We start from the raw sequence: 18,768 nt of genomic DNA, 5'->3' as shown, positions 1-18,768 counted from the left end.
ACTGAAATGGATTAACTGGGAGATAACTACTGGTTAGTAGGGTGTGACTGGAGGAAGCAGGTCACTGAGGGCATGCCTTTAGGGTTTACCGTTTGTCCCTGATTAACAGAGCTCACTCTATGCTTCCTGATTGCCATTTCTTGAACTGGTTTCCTCTGCCATGCCCTTCCACCATGATGCTCTGCGCAGAGTTATGGAGTTGGCTGACCATGGATTGAACCTCTGAAACTGTGAGACAAAATAAAATTCCTCCTCTATGTTGCTCTGGTTGGGTCTTTTGGTCACAATGACACAAAAGATGACTAAAACCTGGGCTACCCCCTGCTTCCCACAACTGGGCCACACGGTACCAGGACATTGAGAGACTCCCAGGAACTAGATAGCAGGCCTAGCTGAGGGCTTGGGAAGTCAGGCCAAGGGCCCCTGCCACATCGGGGCCACCAGGTACTAAGCCAGCAAGTCTCCACGCAGTTTCTCTAAGATGCTACAGTGAGGATGTGTGGAGGCAAAGCTTGAGTGTGACCCCAAGACCTGTTCTCTTCACGTCTTCTTCATACCCCATCCTGCCTGTCCCCTTGCCCAGTCCTCACCAAATCCTGTTGATTATGTCTCCAAAGGAGAACTCAAGCCCACCCTTTCTTCTTCATCCCCACTGCCAGTCTTAGTTGAGGCAGCCATCATCAGAGACCTCATCCCCCACAAAAGCCTCCTGGCTGCACCCACCCGTTTCCACACTGCCTCTCCCCACCAGGCTCTTCCCCCAGCAGTAGAGTGATTTTAGAGCAGACATGAGACCACCTTGTCCCTCAAAGCTCATTAGAGTCTTGCCAGTCTCTAAATAAAACCCACTCTCTGTGCTATGGTCCTGAGCCCCATGCTTTTAAACTGCAGATTAGTGACATCAATCTAGTGGGTTACAAATGGAATTTTTTTCTTATTACTAAAATTAAGCAGAATAGAAAAATAATAGCAGAGTATATCACCCATAGTATGTTTGCTTTCCATATCTATGACAAAATATCTGAGATAAAAAAGGAAAGATGTATTTTGGTTTCACAGCTTCTAGTCCATGATCAGTTAGTTGTTTTTATTGCCTTGGGCCTCTGGCGACAGAACATCATGGCAAGAACACATGGCAGAGGAAACCTGTCTACTTTGTGGTGGCCAGGAAGCAAATAAAAAATAAGAGGAGGGCTGGGGCTGGGGCTCAGTGGTAGGGCACTTGCCTAGCACATGTGAGGCACTGGGTTCATCCTCAGTACCACATAAAAATAAAGAAATAAAATAAAGGTATTATGTTTATCTACAACTAAAAAAAAGTTTTTTTTCAAAAGTAAGGGGTCACAGTCCCAATAGACCCTTCAAGGTCACACTCCCATTGACCTGACTTCCTTCCACTGGGGCCCATCTCCTAACAGTGCTACAGGCTATAGATCAAGTCGTCCACACTTGGGCCTTTGGAGGACCTTTCAGATCCAAACTGTAGCACAGAGTAAGGGTGTATATTGTTCCATGAAACTCTGGCTTATACTCAGTTATGTATATGTGTGTACTAGTTCACAGTGGAACTCGTGGTTACCATGAGTCAAGGTCCTGAAAGTCTGTAGGACTCTCAGCATCTCAAGCCACTCCTCCCAGCACTCTTCGCCCTCCAGTGTGTATTCTTCCATCTCATCCTTTTTTAAAAAAATTCTTTTTTTACATGTGGATGGACCTTTATTTTATTCATTTATCTATATGCCGTGCTGAGACTCAAACCCAGGGCCTCACACATGCTAGGCAAGTGTTCTACCACTGAGCCATAACCCCAGCCTGCCCAGTCCCATCCTTTTATGTCTTGCCTCAAAGTCTTTGCATATGCTTTTTCCTCTGCATAGAATGTTTTTTTGTGTACTTGAAGTGGTTAATATCTCTGTCCTAGCCATCTACCTAAATCCCTCTCCTGCTACTGTCTTTATAAATTATAATTTTTGCCGGTTATGGCACATACCTATAATCCCAGTGACTCGGGAGGCTGAGGCAGGAGGATTGCAAGTTCAAAGGCAGTCTCAGCAACTTAGTGAGGCCCCAATTCAGTGAGACCCTATCTCAAAATAAAACATAGGGCTGGGGACATAGCTCAGTTGGTAGAGTGCTTGCCTCACATGCACAAGGCCCTGGGTTCAATCCCCAGTACCACCAAAAAAAAAAAAAAAGGAAAAAGATATTCAGTTACAAAATAAAACATAAAAGAGGGCTGGGGATATAGCTCAGTAATTAAGTGCTGCTGGGTTCAATCCCCAGTACCAAAAAAATAATAAGTTTTAATTCTTGTATTTGCCTGTTTGTTTTTCACCTGCTCTGCTCCTCTAGAATGAATGAAGGAATGTAGCTGAGCATGGTGGTGAGTGCATATAGTCAGATTTACTCAAAGAGCTAGGGAAGGAGGGTCACTTGAGCCCAGAAGTTCAGGGCCAGCCTGGGAAACACAGCAAGACCCCATCTATTAAAAAATAAAAAGAAACGAAGAAAGGATCAGTTGAATGAACATAGGTTTGTGAGTATGTGTGAATATGAGTGTGTGTACATGTGTGTTTCATGTACTTGGCCATGGAGATAGCCCACACACCCAGGGTCTAGCTCACGCTCTACCCAGATTACCCCCCTATCTTTGGGCAGGTCCCTCCCTCAGTGCCTCCCATTGTGGGAAGGGTTTGATACTTGATAAAGGCCTTCTCGGTACCAATAGTCTATGATTCTTTGTCTGGACGTAGAATGTGGGCTGGTGGTTAATGATCATTTCTTCCAGTTTACAGGATTTCTTCATCTCCTGTATCTCATTTGATTTTCACAACAGCTCCTAGGAAAGCCAATAAGGCTGTTCTTACCAGTGTCATTTACACTTTAGAATCATAAAACTCAGTGGCTTGGGAATTTGATCAAACTAGCAGACTAGAAAAAACAAGTACCACCAGGTACTGTGATGCGTGTCTGGAATCCCAGTGTCCCAGGAGGCTAAGACAGAGGATCACAAGTTCAAGGCCAGCTCAGGCTACTCAGCAAGTTAGTGAGTCCTTGTCTCAAAAAATAAAAAAGGCTGGAATGTGTCTCAACAGTAAAGCACCCCCAGCTCAATCCCCAGAACCAGAGAAGAAAAAAAGAAAAAAAAGAGAAAACCCAGGTGCCAAATCTGAGCCCTTGACTTCTGCCTTGACACTGTTTCCTAACACCAGCCCAGGCAGCCCACCCTGGAGGAGAATGAGGATATGGCGGGAAAGGGGGCTTTCTTGGCTTCCCTTGCCCTACTGTTGCATTACTGTCTTGCCTTCAGAGTCTAGTAGCTTGGGGTCCTCAGGCACTAGTGCTGTGACATCAGCTAAATCCAATAACTCAGTGAGGCAACCTCTTCGAACCTCCCCTACCACATTTTGAAAATAGGAATAACAAAACATACCTTGTGTAATCGTCATGAGGACTCAAAGACTTCAAAGGGGACTTCAAGATTTCCCTTTTCCTTTAAGCATTACTTAAAATCTACTGTCCTAGATGCCCATGGACCAAAGACTGATCTGGGATTGGATGGGCAGAGGGATCCTCCTCACTAATCTGGCCTCATCCCCTGACTCAGGAACCTGGCAGACCGAGGCCGTGTTCAGTGAGAAAGCGTTGATCCAAGTTCCCAATGACATCCCTCTTCAGAGTGCTGCCACCCTGGGTGTCAACCCCTGCACCGCCTACAGGATGTTGGTGGACTTTGAGCAGCTGAAGCCAGGTAGGAACTTACAAGTAGGGAAAGCAGGCCAGGGCCTCCTCACCAGGGTGCACCCAGATCCTGACTGGGGGGTGGAAGGCCTGGGAAGATGATGGGCCCCTGCCTCAACAAGTGTGCTGCTATCGTTTTTACTTAGGAAGATGTTAACTTGGGGGCTGGGGCTGGGACTCAGCGATAAAGCACTTGCTTAACACATGTGAGGCACTGGGTTCAATCCTCAGCACCACATAAATAAATTAAAAAATAAAGGTATTTTTCCATCCACAACTGAAAATATATATAAAAGATGTTAACTTGGTTCCTAGAAAACACCCTGTGAGCTCAGGAGGAGTACAACCTTGGAAACTGCTACAGGGTCACATTCCCTAGAGCTTGGGATGGAATTCTGTCACTCAGCAAAAATGTGTCGAGCTGTGCTAAGCTCTGGGGACACAAAGCCAGACAAGATAGACACAGTCTCTGTGTTTTCAGTAAAATGCTGAACTTGGTGTTACTAATTCTGCTCAGCATTAATACAGCACTTTCCATCCATAGGTACGTGTGCAGGCATTATCCCCATGGAGTGTTTCGCCTTCAAAGCTGTGCAGGGAGCTTAATGTCATTGGTTAAGAGCTCAAGGCCCAGGCACACAACCTAGGTCTGAACCCAACTTCACCTTCACTAGCTGAACTCATGGCTCAAGTCAGCAGAGTTTTCATCCTTAGGATGGAGAATAAGGAGGGTTGATGAACTGCAGCAGCATGACACTTAGCACAGCAGCCGGCCTGCTGGGCAAGAAGTACCAGCTGCTTTTATTAGTCTTCCTTAGAGAGGTGAACTTGCAAGAAGTCCCTCAGCAAGTAAACAACAGAGCCATGTGTTTTATCTGGGTTCCCCTGAAAGCAGAGCCCTAGACCAGGAGTGGGACCAGGCAGTTCTTTCAGGTAGTGGTCACAGGAAGGCAAAGACATTAAGGCCAGTTAGTGCTGTGGGCGACCCTACTCAGTCCCACTAGGACTCTGCAGAGACCCTCATGGAGCTCACTCTAGAATTAGCCCCAAGTGCAGGAGGCTGGGCCAGTTTTCCACCAACTCCCATCCCCCGTGGCTTGGTTTGGTTTGGTTTGCAGTAGTGGGGATCCAATTCTGGGCCTCATGCTTGCTAGACAAACACTCTACCACTGAGCTGCACCCCCAGCCCCCACACCCCCGCCTTTTGCAAGTTGCCCTGCACCCTGCATATCCATGAGCTGGCAGGAACTATAGAAATGCCCCAGGCTGCCTCTCTCATGCCAGCAAGGACATTGAAGCCATGTGCTGATGGAATGTGATGGAGCTGGGTAGGCAGCTGCTGCCTGAGGCCTGGGGGGACACTGATCCCAGCTCATGGAGAACAGTGTGGCTTTTCAGGGTTATGGCAGAGGGGTCTTGGGAGCTTTCCATGGAAAAAGTCAGGAGGTGGGGCCAGGGACCTCTGCTGGAGTCCTAGTATAGCAGACACTGTGGCACCTGCATCACATCCCCTCAAACCACTCCTGATTTGGGCTGCAGCTGTGGTGGACAAATCTGCACATTTTGATGATACCCACCGTGCCCACTGGACACTTCTCCACTTGTCTACTTCAAGGCTATTGTAGCCTGGGCTAGATCAGCATTGAACAAACCTAGAATCTTGACCCATAGTAAGAATCACATTTCACATTGTTATCTAGTACATACACACGTATGAAAATTATAAATATAGGGGCTGGGGATGTGGCTCAAGCGGTAGCGCGCTCGCCTGGCATGCGTGCGGCCCGGGTTCGATCCTCAGCACCACATACCAACAAAAAGATGTTATGTCCACCGAGAACTAAAAAAATAAATAAATATTTAAAAAAAAAGAAAATTATAAATATATATGAAACCAAAGCTTCACAGCACAGTATTTGTCCTTACCATGTGAGATGCACTCTGTTATTTTTTATTCTTCTCAAATCTAACTAAAACAAAACAGTGCTGCCTGTGACCCTCTAGATTGAGTCACAGTGCACTAGGGAGTGAGAACCTATATGCTGACCCTGGCAGAGTGTGGACAGCCTTCTCTCAGGAGCCCTCTGTCTCTAGCTCCACCCACTGTGCACAAATCCCAGATACCTCTCAAACACCGGGGAGCATTTCATAGCTAACAGAGCACCTGCCTGGACACAGCATTTGATTCCGGTCAGGGGCACCTTGATTGGTGCTCTTAGGATTCCTGTTTTCTGAGGAGAAAACTGAAGTTCAAAGAGGACACGACTTGCCTTGTCTTGTCTAGTTCGTCACTGGTAAAACTGGGACTCATCCAGTTCCAATTGTTCCAGAGCCATGTTCTCCCTAGTGTGCCTGACTGCCTCCCCCACTGCAAGTTCCAAAGCCAGTCCTGTGCTTTGTCCACAAACTGCCTGTAGGACTCTATTTCAGGGGTTGCCAGTTTTTTTGTTTTGTTTTTTTGAGGAGAAGAAAGAGATTTTAATATTTATTTTTTAGTTCTCAGCGGACACAAACAACATCTTTGTTTTTTTTTTTTTTTTTTTTTAAGATAGAGAGAGGGGAGAGAGAGAGAGAGAGAATATTTTTAATATTTATTTTTTAGTTCTTGGCGGACACAACATCTTTGTTGGTATGTGGTGCTGAGGATCGAACCCGGGCCGCAGGCATGCCAGGCGAGCGCGCTACCGCTTGAGCCACATCCCCAGCCCCAACATCTTTGTTTGTATGTGGCGCTGAGGATCAAACCCGGGCCGCACGCATGCCACGCAAGCGCGCTACCGCTTGAGCCACATCCCCAGCCCAAGTTTTTCCATGGAAACTCTTAATCCTATTTCAAAGCAGCACACCTTTATTCACTACTACACGGCCCTTCCCTTGAGAAGCTGCAGGTTGATAGACGCCGCCTCTGCAACTGATTGTGGGCCGGGGCCACAGCATGTGATCAGTAGAGACACTCACAGCCTGTGTGGGAGCACAACAGGGAGAACCCAGGAGGGCTCCATGAAGAACCACACTTGAGCTGATCTTTGAGGATCACATAGGATGTTAAAAGGAGGGGAGCAGTTTCAACCCAAGGAAATAATCTAAGCAGACACAGAGGACAGAAGTTGGGAGGATGATGAAGGATATAAAACCAGTTGGGCCTTAAATTATGTCCTCTGTGGACACTAAGTGACCAGTTCTGGAAGGCATAATGGATGTTACGGAAGTTTGGGAAGGATCGAGGAAACAGTGCGTTAAGGTCCAAAATCTGAGTTCCAAAGGCTTCAATGCCAGATCCTGGGTCCTTTTGGGGCCTGAACACTTCACCTCTTCCACTATCCTAGGATCCCAGGCTGGGAGTCCTTGACCTTTTTCAGGTGTGCAAGGCTTGACTTGGGTCTCTTCCTGGATCCACAGGGGACTCTGTCATCCAGAATGCATCCAACAGTGGAGTGGGGCAAGCAGTCATTCAGATCGCCGCAGCCCTGGGCCTAAGGACCATCAATGTGGTCCGCGACAGGTGGGTGGGGAGGCCTAATTCCAGATCATGACTTGGACCTTTTCCTCTCGCATCCCTGCCGGTGCTCATATCTCCACCAGAGGGCGCCATTGCAAAGCCTAACTGGCCTCCTTTACTGAGGAACAGTTGGCAGCTGAAGCTGATGAGTCAGCCCCAAGAAATGAAGTCCAGGTGGCACTTGGCTAAAGGATGAGTGAATCTGAAATGTAGAGACACGGGAAGAAGGTGGAGATTGTTGTTACTGAACAGCTAGGAGTTTTGGAAACGACTTCTGATACCCCCATGTGTTTACAACCACAGTTAACATGTGGAAATGTTTTGAGCTGTACTGTTCTTCCTTCGAACTGTCGAGCCCTGGGCCCCTCTTCCCCTTGTATTTGTGCACTAAATCCTACTGTGAAGGAGATGGAGCAGGTTTCTCCTCTCTTTTACAGATGAGGAAACTGAGTTTCAGAGAGAGAAGGCAGCTTGTTCAGGAAGAGTCGGCAACAGGCTTGTTTTCCTTCCACCACATCATCCAGTTCCCCATCTCCTCATTCATGCTAACAAAAATGATTCTTGCCCAAGACACCAGGGCCACTCCTCGGCCAGAGTGTGTTTGCGTTTGCACAACACCCTGATTGCCCCTGGAAAAGTTAGGGGAGGTTATTGTTTCAGTAGAAAATTTTAGGAAGTGGGATCACTTCTTTCTGGGCACAGATGGTTTCTAGCACCCCTGAGCTGGCAGCGACTGCAGAAACCTCCCAGCCCTGGCTCTGTCCAGGGAGGAATGGCCGGCAAGGAAACAAGGCTAGGAGCTGCTGGCACAGGATTAATTGTGTGGCTGGCCCCTGCTCGAGGCCTGGCTTAACCCCAATCCCAGCCTCCCAGAAAAGAAATATGGATTCTTACAGCTGTAGAAGAGGAGTCCTGGCAGCTTTGGGGAGAGAAAGCCAGCAGGTATGATGAGGGACTTTGGATTGTGTTTGACTTTCAGGCCTGACATCCAGAAACTGATGGTCAGACTAAAGGATCTGGGGGCCGAGCATGTCATCACAGAGGAGGAACTAAGAAAGCCAGAAGCAAAAAACTTGTTCAAGGTACCCAGGGAAAGGGCATTGCTTCTCCATCCCATGCCCATCTCCTAAAGAAAGCTTTTGCTCCTGTCTGCACCCCTCCTTTTTGCCTCTTGTAAAGCCTGTTCCCTTAGCCAAGGGACAGCTTGCATGAAGTGTTCAGATGCTTGAGGGAAGCAGGGGAAACTTCAAAGTTTAGAAAATCCTGTATGATTTGCAGTTTTAAACATTTATGGTGAGTTACATCAGCCCATACTGCAGATATAAATCTTAGAGTTGGGAGAGGACCTGAGGAAACTTGAGACACAGAGAGGGAAGAGAAAAGAGTCAACCATTCCTAAGCTTCTGCCTCCATTTTACCTGATAATTCCCAGGTAAGTCCCGAGTCCTGAGTCTCTTTCAATGAGGAAACCCACACTCAGAAAAGATAAATGACTTGACGAGAATCATGTAGATATAAGTGGTCCATCAGGGCTGGCCCCAGGGTCTCTGAACGTAGAACCCTGGCCCTTCCACAACGTCTGCCCTCGTCCCACAACTCCCAGTAAGTGAGCAAACCCTGTCACCACCCCTGTTAAGTGAACCAGCTGGAGACACCAAACACATGCACCCACTCAGGAATGTATGCCCCTTGAGAACGTTTCTGGAGCATTCAGGGAGCTAAAGCCGCTCAAAACTGACCACAGATGCTCCATGTCTCTTCTTTCTCGGAGGAGGCATGTTTTGAACCAAGTCCTGAATCGAGCACTCACTATCTATCAGGTACAGAGATGGCTGAGATACTATGGGAGAACTCACAGACTAGGTGGGCAGATGTGCCACGTGACCCGAGAGCTGGGAGGAGGATCACAGAGAACCTGCCTCTGTAAAGCCTGTTCCGAAGTTGCTAAAGGCTCCTCCCAGGCAGAAAAAGCAAGATCAAAGCCATGACCACCCCATTCCCTTCACTCCCTCCTTTTGACACTGCACGGGTCAGGGAAGTATTTGTAGAAGCTTCAAACCCACGTGTAAAGGGGTTGCTCCCTCACGGCAGACTCCTTGTTTTCCAGAACACACCCCAGCCACGGCTTGCTCTCGACTGTGTTGGCGGGAAAAGCTCCACAGAGTTGCTGCGGCATTTAGCGTAAGTCCCTCTACCCTACAGGGCTAGTTTGCTCAAGCTTCTAGGTCACTGACTGGGAGGACATCAAGTGACCCAGTCCTAATGGTCAATGTGAGCCAAAACCAGATTAGCACAACATTGAGTAGGAAACAAGGACCAAAGACATCCGGCTCCCTGGGCACTTCTTTCTCAGTCTCCTCATATGGGACCAAGAGACCTGTTTCCCAGGGACTCCAGAAATCACCTGCTAAGCTCTCCATCACAGGATGGTCAAGGATTCATAAATGTGGGGCCTCTTAAAAGTCACTTAGTCTGAACTTAGTAGCTTTTAAAATTTTTATTAGCTTTTAAAACTAGATTCTAATTTACAAGTAACATTATACCTATTTCAAAACATTTTGAAACATGTAAAAGTACAAAGGAAAACCTAAAGGTTCTCTCATCCCTCAGCCAAGCACCATGGCAGCATTATCTGTGCACATTCTGTCCTTTCCTCTGACATAAACGTCAGCTGGAGAGCCCCTGAAAAGACTTGCCAACTAGAGCAGAAGTCCCCTCCACACTGATTTAGTTAATAATCTGCTGAGCACTCACTAGCTACCAGGGACAGAGTTGGCTGAGACACTGCAGGAGAACTCACGGACTAGGTGGGCAGATGAGCCACATGACTAGAGAGCTGGGCAGAGGATCACTGAGCACATGCACCTGCCTCTGTGTGTGCTGTTTGAAGTGTTTTAATTCCGATTTTTCCCCCCCTTCTTTGGTGCTGGAAGTTGAACCCAAGGCCATGTGTGTACTGACACATGTTCTGACACCAAGTTACACCCCCAGGCCCTTCACCTCCATTTTACACTTAAAGCAAATGAGTCCCAGAGGAGGTAATTTCCTTGCCAAAGGTGTAGTCAGCAGAGAGCCAGGTCACCCAAGTTTGCATGACTCCGGAGAACATCTCTTGAGCCCTAAATTTAGCAACCTCTGAGGCAAACTATGACCCCCATGTCTTTGCCAGAGAAAGCATTGTGCGCTGGTCACAAGTGTAGGCATTGGAGTCAGAGTGGCTAGGTTCCAGCCCTAACTCTGGTCTTGCCAGCTGTGGACCTGTGGAAAGTTAGGCAATACCTGAAAAATGATCCAAGCTTCAGCCCCTTCATCTCTACAGTTGGAGTAATAGAAACCCATTCTGCTTCCCAAGAGTAATCTAAAGGCCACTGAAGTGATATACAGATAACTCATTATTCAACTGAGGAATGGATTTAAGTTTTCTCATTTGCAAAATGAGTGTATCCAAGTGTTCCCTTGGGGTCACTATGAGGATGCCCTGAGATGGTACACGTAACATGCTCAGAACTGTGCCTGGCATTGTAGACAGTAAAAGTCAGCTGTTCTGATCAGCCAAGTACAGCAGGGACACAGAGGAGAGTGGGCTCAGTCCCCTCAGGAACTGCTTTCTATAGCAAGCGCCAGTTGAAGGGAACTTTAGACCAAATTAGGGCCTGGGGCTGCAGCTCGGGTAGAACACATGGGTGACGTGCAGGAGGCCCTGGGTTCAACCCCCAGTGCTACACATACAAGAAAATGATTAAACTCCCCAGCAGCCTCAGGGCCATAGTCAGTCAGCTCTTCCATTTTGTAGTAAGTCTGCCTTGTGTTGTCCTAAAATACGCTTCAGGTCATCCTTGACCTCAAGACTCCTAAAAGAGCCAGGGAGGCAGGAGGGGAACAAAGGTCAAGTCAAGCATGAAAAGTCCTAGCTTATTAGCTTTTAAAAATTATACTCGCCTCACTCCTATGTACAGCCAAGTGTGTGTATCACTCAGCAGCTACTGAGGCAGCACCTCCTACAGGGTCAGGACATTCGTCACTGTCCTCTTCACCACCCACATTCACTCCTATCTGTAGAAGTACTGAGGCACCTTTTAGAATGAGCATTTACACATGAAAAGCCAAGGTCTGGGTCGTTTCCCTTAGGTCTCCCAAGGTCCCAAAGTCACCCTCCTATAAGCAGGAGCAGAGCTGGAGCTGGATGGCGGGATGCAAACCCTGACTGGGTGGGTGGGATCAGTGGGTGAGTGGGATCCATGGGCGCCGCTGAGCACCCTATTCATCTGGAGGGTGGTGCGTGCTGTTGGTATAGATTCTTGCCTCTGACTCCCTCTGTCAGGGTTGAGCGCAGGGATCTAATTTTTTTGCCGTTCCCAGGACAAGGTTTAAAAGTGAGGAGTAGAAGTGCTGTGGCAGGTTCAAGAAGGCCTCTCCTCGGCCTGCACCCACTCTTTGTTCTCTTTGGACTCTTCAGGCCTGGAGGAACCATGGTGACCTACGGGGGGATGGCCAAGCAGCCCGTCACAGCGCCTGTGGTGAGCTGCGGGGAGGATGCCAGCAGATGGGCCCAGATGCCTCTGCCTGTTCCCTTGGCACCACACTCTGACCATTTTCCTGTCCCTGGGGGGATTCTATACCCTTAACGGGTACCTGGAAGTTTTACCCTTCCGGCCCAGCATGTCCCTCCTGTGTCCGCAGAGCCTGCTCATTTTTAAGGACCTCAAACTTCGGGGCTTTTGGTTGTCGCAATGGAAGAAAGATCACAGTTCAGGTGAGTGGATGATGGCCCTGTTACCAAGGGTCACAGGAGACAGGAGTGCCTAGCATGGCTGCAGAAGGGACCAGCTACACTGAGCCCTACAGAGGTGACTGTGTCCTCAACACCATGGCAGGATAAAGGAAAATCATTCTAGCCACAGCTGCAGCCAGCAATGTTCTTGGACTAAACTGTTAATGGTAGGGCCACAGTGTAGAATAAGACAGTGCTCTTGTCCTGACAGCGACAGTGGGGAAGACGACCAAGTAAGGAGGGCAGACTGGAGCCAGCACGCCTGTGTTTAAGTCCTGTGTCCACCCTCACAGGATCTAGGTCCTGCCTAGCCCACCTGTGGGACCTGGGGCAAGTTACTGGATCTCTACCTGGGCTCCAACATCATGATCATTTAAACTCTTGTGAGCCATGTTTGTCAAAGGAGGAAACTAAGGTTCAGAGTGGCTAGGAAGGCGCACCCCTATAATCCAGAGATTCAGGAGGCTGAGGCAGGAGAATTACAAGTTCAAAGCCAGGCTTAGCAACTTAGTGAGACTCTGTCTAAAAAAAGAAAAAAAAAAAGGTTGAGGATGTAGCTCAGTAGATAGGCACCCCTGGGTTTAATTCCTGGTACAAAAAAAAAAAAAAAACAGAGTGGCTGAGCTTGCCCAGAGTCACCCCACCTAGAGAGTGGGGCAGCCAGGATGTGAGCAGATAGGCTCTCTGACTCCAGAACCTGAGCCCCGGCATGCTGTTCTTCCTGTCCCAGAGGACCTGCACCCCAGAGTGACCTTGGCTGAGAAGGAAGACTGACATGGAATTATCAAGTGAAGGGAGGGCGCCCTGCTGGGCCGAGGGTGTTCAGGCAGAAACAGCAAAAGCCCATAAGAGAGAGTGTGACTCATGAGGCACCACCGTGGTCCTGAGGGAGTGGAGCTTTCAGTCTGGGCTGGGCTGGGAAGCTGGACAGGCAGGTTCAGACCAATTACAGAAGGCCTTATAAGCCTTTTTAAGGAGTTCAGGCTTTGTCCTGAAGGCAACTGGGGAGTCACTAAGTGTTTTTAAGCAGGACAAAGGATTAGATTCGAAGGTTGAATGAGGCTATGTCTATGAAAAGCACCTCGGCCAAGGCTTACTTGATCTCTTCTAGCACCATACGGGGTCCTTAGCAGGAGGCAGGTTCAGGGAGGGGAGGGCAGTGCCTCAGCTCAAGGGGTCCTGAGGGAGTCCTGGACCGTAGGGAGGCAGAGCTCATCTGTTCCACGTGAGCTGGCGTGGCAGGCTCTCCCGCCTCCCTCCTGGGGCCCTCTGCCTTCCCTGCCTCCAAGTAATGGTCCCCACCCTCCTGCCTATCAGTAGCCAGCCCCGTCCCAGCAGCACTGTGTGGGTGTGAGCCATGTTAGCCACCACTCAGAAGGGTCTCTGCCTGCCCAGGAGCTCCTCGGCTCCCACCCCATCATCCTCTGACCCCATCTTGGCCCTCACTGTCCTGAATCCAGGTGGGACCAGGCTGCTTCCACCACCACCCCATCCTTAGCAAAGGCAGGGCATCCACGGGAAGTCCACCTGCCATCTCACCAAGCCCCAGCTGTTGTCCCCCATCTGACTTCTTCCCACAGATGAGTTCCAGGGGCTGATTCTCACTCTGTGTGACCTCATCCACCGAGGCCAGCTCACAGCCCCTGCATGCTCAGAGGTCCCACTCCAGGACTACCAGCGGGCTTTGGAAGCCTCCATGGAGCCCTTCATGTCTTCCAAGCAGATTCTCACCATGTGAGCTGCAGCTGGAGGGGCAGTGAGTGGGGGGGAAGTGGACCCACAAAGCTGGCTTCAGGCCCTTCAGTTAGGGCCCAGCCTTCCCCAGACTGCTCTCCACTTGCTGCCTCTTCCCCCAGGAGGATGGGGAGGTCAGCCTTGGGCATCTAATAAAGTCTGAACATCCTTAAAAAAAAAAAAAAAAAAGGCAAAAAGAATAGAAGTCATCTCTGTAGAGCGGCAACACTGTGCACCTCCACCTGCAGCACGAGGAAGCGCCCTTCCCTGATTCTCCTTCACCTGTCCCTGCGAATCATTTCCTGACCACCTGAAAGCAAAACTTGGGTGAGCGAGTGCAAGAGCCACAGCCAGTAAGCCACGGTGTCTGCCCTTAAGCCTACACACCCACAGGGGAGAATCTTCCATAAAGGAGGACTGGACTCCCTTCCTGGCCAGTGTGTAGCCCAGCCCAGGGCAGGAGAATCTGTTGCCTGGAAGAGTGAATGCCAAACTAGATCATCCCAGCCCGGAAGAAACTGCAGACATGGGATCTTGGGTGGCTGGACCACCCTTAGGAAGCTTCCACTCTAACCAGGGAAGTAGAGTTTATACCAGTGGTTCACAGCCAGAGGCAACTTGACCCCCAAGAGACATTTGGTTATGTCTGGGAACATTTTGGCTGCCATGACTTGGAGAGGAGATTGTCACTGGCCCCTAGAGGGCAGAGGTCATGATACGTTCAACAGTCTACAAGGAGGGCAGGGGTGTAGCTTGCTGGTAGAGCACTTGCCTGGTATGCTTAAGGCCCTGGGTTCAGTCCTCAGCAGCACACACACACACACACCTTTACAGTGCACAGAACAGTTCCCACAACAGCCATCCAGCTCAAAACCTGCATGAAACAACCTCACAGTCACCACCACAGTGACTGGTGCTTTAGAGAAGGCACATGTGCGGGACTGTGGACCAGGGCAAGGCTTCTTTGAGGAAACATTGGCAAGAGGACCCTGAAACATGGGTAAGGTTCGTTCAGGCAAGACAAGTGGGACTTTATGTGATTCTTTGGTGTTGGTTTCATGATCCTCTTGCCCAAAGCAAAGAACAAACTTTGGGATGTCTCCCTTGTCACCTGTCCTTCTGTACCCTTAACTCAAGAGCCTTATTCAGGGAGCATTTATTGAGAGGCTTGTGTGTGCCCAAAGAGAGGCGCCAGTGAAAGATGTCATGCCAGCCCTCAAGTTGCTTAGCCTAGTGCAAGAGACAGACCATTACATATAAGGTTGAGGTTGTGGGGTGGGACACAGAAGGGGCCCAGCTCTGCTTGAGGGTGTCAAGGAAGAATTCCCAGTGGAAATCCTGTGCACAGAAATCTTTAATTTTTCGTTTTTAGTTGTCAATGGGCCTTTATTTATATGTGGTGCGAAGAATCAAACCCAGTGCCTTACACATGCCAGGCAAGCACTCTACCACTGAGACACAGCACAGAAATCTTTAAGGCGATTTGGGAAAATGTATACCAAGCAAAGCCAGAAACACATATGAGAGTTTGGAGGCCAGAGAGGTCCAGTGTAGCTCTGCCTAAGGAGGAGGGGAATGAGAAAGGGGGTGGGAAAGGTGGGTGGGGTCAGATCATAAAGGGTCTTGAAGCCAGAATACCCTGAAGTTCTGAGGGAGCATGGGGAAACCGGCCAACAGGGTTCAGCTGCATGTGAGTGCACACACATCCCCCAGCAGAAACAGGTTCCCCCTGGGAACAGCTCCTGTGTCCTCCAGAGAAAAGGACCCAGCTTCAGCTTGAGCCTGGGAATGACCTGCAGGTGCCCCTGGGTATTGCCATGTTGTACACCTGGCGCAGGATCAGCCCCAGCTCCCCATTCCCAGTCGCTAGGTTAGTGGGATGGGATATTCATACAGAGGGCCAACGTGGGCAAGTGGGGAAGCTTGAAAGTGAGAGGCGGCAGTCCATAGGCTGTGGGAGTGAAAGTTAAGATGAGGTTTTGCAGGGAAACCCACAGAGTTGGGGCGTAGAGAACGCAATGAGACCGTGGGCATGGTGAGGGAGGCTCTGGGACTACTCCAGGAAAAGGCCGACAGGGAGAAGGGGGTTTGGTAACAGCAGGCTTGGAGATCTGGAGGAACATTTGAAATGAGAACACTGAAGGGAATTATGCGTTGTACTTTTTGGGGTCTGGAGGTGTAACACTCGGGCTGGTCTTCAAAGAATAGTTATAATGAGCTCAAGAAAGGGAAACAAAAATTACTAAGAAACCTGTCAAGCAAAGTTCAGAGGCAGAATATTGATCTCAGGACCTTTTTTCATTTTCCCTATCCGTTCCCTTCATTAGAATTAAAACCTAGAGCCTAGGCCTGGTGGTGCACACCTGTAATCCCAGCGGCTCCGGGAGGCTGACAGGAGGATTGCAAGTTCAAAGTCAGCCTCAGCAACAGTGAGGCAAAAAGCAACTCAATGAGACCCCGTCTCTAAATAAACTACAAAACGGGGCTGAGGATGTGGCTCAGTGGTCGAGTGCCCCTGAGTTCAATCCCTGGTACCAAAAAAAAAAAAAAGAAAAAGAGAGAATTAAAACCTAGAACTTTGAGGTGGGCACGTGGTAGGTTGGAGTAAACACTGGTTTCCCTGCTTCCCTTACAGCCAACAAGGTCTGCCCTTGTGAGAGATGTTAGATGCCAGTTTCTTAGGAACCTTTTTTAGGATGTAGTTACCAGGTGCATCCTGTACCCTTTTCTTCCCCTTTTACCTTCCTCCCAGCTGGGATACAAACGTGATTCCTGAAGGGTGCACAGCCATCTTTGACCACATTAAGAATGGGACAGAGAGAAAGTCAAAGGAGTCTGAGGCTTTGACTTCCACAAGTCTCAACTGCCTACCTCAGGACCTGGTTTACGAGGTTTCACTGTCCCTAATCCTGAATGGTATCATTCAGTGACTTAACTTAAACTAAATCAAGTCAACCAATGTAAAGCTGTAAAAGGGAGTCCTGAAAGATGGTGATTCCCAGCTGGGACTGGAGGTTGACCTTATTGGCAGTAGGCGACAAAAGACCTCCCAGTAGAGCTGTGCTACAGAGAAATCTCTTTGGTAGCAGGTTCGGGGACAATTTGGAGAGACAGGCACTATGGAAAATCAGAAGTTCTCAGTCTTTGGAATTTCAGACAAGTAAACCCGCCCCAGCCCTCCACAGCTAAAATTCAAACACCAACTAATGGCTGCCAGCATGAGGCTAGCAGAGGGGAGAAAACAGACAAAATAATGTCAGAAGGGAATCTGACTTAAAATGGATCATCTTTTCTATACTAGTTCAAGACGTCATTTCTAATCTTCAGACAATAATCTGGAAGAGCAAGTGGAAACTGGCTCCAGAGCCGGAAGGCAAACAGGCCCTGACTCCTAAGGCAACGCTCAGGCACACCTGATGCCCTGGAGCTGCCTGCCTGCCTGCCTCTCCCAGTCCTCCCCAAGGAGCATCCACCCCACAGTGCTGATGCATGTCTTGTCTTGGAGATGAGATAAATAAGCCCACTTTCCTCAGGAGGAGACTGAGGCCCAGAAGAAAGTTTCCTGTGGGAGCCTGTGCTCTAGACATCACTGTCCTTGTGCCTAGAAGCGCTTGGCAATGCCCACAGTGCTCATTGGCAGGCGCCATGCCCAGGGTAGGGCACTGGGCCCAGCCATGACTGTTGGAAATGATGGGGAATGCTCAGCCCAGCACTGCATCTGCCCACATGTGCAGGCAGGAAAATTCCTGGGAAGACAGCAGGTCTGGCCTGAAGGTAGATGGCAAGGAGACAACGGCATCTTCTGAAAGGGAAGAGAAATCTTTCCATAACCCTGCATTTAGCTTGCCTAAGGCTCTGGGTTCAATCTTCAGCATCACATTCAAAAGCAGGGATTACTTGTTGAGAGAAGGGGTTTCACTGTGTTATCCAGGCTGGTCTCAACTCCTGGACTGAAGGGATCCTTCTGCCTCAACCGTCCAAAGGCTGGGACTGTAGGCATGTGACACTACACCAAACTATAACTGCCCTGAACATACTACATGAAAGGCACTGTTAAGTATGCTAGGGACACAGAAAGAGACAAAAGAAAAAAGAAAAAAAAAAAAAAAACACAGCCCCTAGTACCAGCAAGCTTACATTCTAGTGAAGGAGAAAGACAAAGAACAAGGGAATAAATAAGCTAATTCCAGACTGTAGTACTGTGAAAGAAAACACACAGGGCTACCGTAACTCAGTAGGTATTTGATTTAACGCAGACAAGGAAATATGAGGCCTGGATAGGGAGCCAGCGTCCAGGCAGAGAGAGTAGCATGCGTTGAAGCCCTGATATGTGTCGAGGCCTGAAGTAGGTTGGGAAGAGAGAATGCTGAGGAGACAGATTTGTGAACATTTAGAAGGAAGAACCAAAGACAGACCAAGTGTGGGGATTGAACTTTAGTTCCTTGCTGGATAGATATGCCACTTCCAGAGTTAGGGAACTCCAGAGAAAGCAGGTTTGGGAGACACGCATTTTCTCTCTGTGGATTCTTTCCCTCCTGTACAACAGATTGATGAGACTATATGACAACCAAGGTTTAGTGCTTATTCTTTAAAACCTTATGATCCTTTTACAAATTTGAGGCCAGCCTCAGCAATTTAGTGAGAACCTGTCTCAAAATAAAAAGGGCTGGGGTGTAACTCAGAGGTTCAATCCCCAGTACAAAAAAAAAAAAAAATCACGATCCTAACATTTTCTAAATTCCAGATGGTTTAAAGATTGCAGTGTGAGGTCAGGCATTACCCTCACATTTTCTAAATTCCAAATGGTTTGAAGATTGCAACATGAGGCTGGGCACAGTGGCACATGCCAGGGCACACCCGTGATCCCAGCCTTCAGGAGGCTGAGACAGGAGAACCTCAAGTTTGAGGTCTGCCCCAACAACTTAGCAAGACCCTCTCTCAAAATTTTTAAAAATTAAAAGGGCTGAGAGGAGCATAGCTCAGTGGTACAGTGCCCTCAGATTCAATCCCCAGAACTGAGAAA

General features: G+C 48.8%; 1 protein-coding gene and 1 non-coding gene across 3 annotated transcripts in view; both read left to right on the top strand.

The window, feature by feature from the left end:
* The window catches only part of Mecr (mitochondrial trans-2-enoyl-CoA reductase), a 33,454-nt gene extending 19,513 nt beyond the window's left edge, over nucleotides 1–13,941 (top strand). For both annotated transcript variants that reach the window (XM_026391657.2, XM_026391658.2), the window contains exons 4-10: nucleotides 3,608–3,751; nucleotides 7,141–7,243; nucleotides 8,220–8,322; nucleotides 9,348–9,421; nucleotides 11,697–11,757; nucleotides 11,921–11,993; nucleotides 13,592–13,941. In XM_026391657.2, coding sequence (XP_026247442.1) covers nucleotides 3,608–3,751; nucleotides 7,141–7,243; nucleotides 8,220–8,322; nucleotides 9,348–9,421; nucleotides 11,697–11,757; nucleotides 11,921–11,993; nucleotides 13,592–13,749 — 716 coding nt within the window. In that variant the 3' untranslated portion in view covers nucleotides 13,750–13,941. The remainder of the gene's footprint in view (nucleotides 1–3,607; nucleotides 3,752–7,140; nucleotides 7,244–8,219; nucleotides 8,323–9,347; nucleotides 9,422–11,696; nucleotides 11,758–11,920; nucleotides 11,994–13,591) is intronic.
* On the top strand, nucleotides 2,109–2,181 carry Trnav-cac (transfer RNA valine (anticodon CAC)). Its single transcript has one exon. It is a non-coding gene; the product is annotated as a tRNA-Val (tRNA).
* Nucleotides 13,942–18,768: the final 4,827 nt, after the last annotated feature.

Source organism: Urocitellus parryii, chromosome 11, assembly GCF_045843805.1.
Source record: "Urocitellus parryii isolate mUroPar1 chromosome 11, mUroPar1.hap1, whole genome shotgun sequence".
NCBI lineage: Eukaryota > Metazoa > Chordata > Mammalia > Rodentia > Sciuridae > Urocitellus > Urocitellus parryii.
This window is presented reverse-complemented; position numbering and strand designations above follow the sequence as displayed.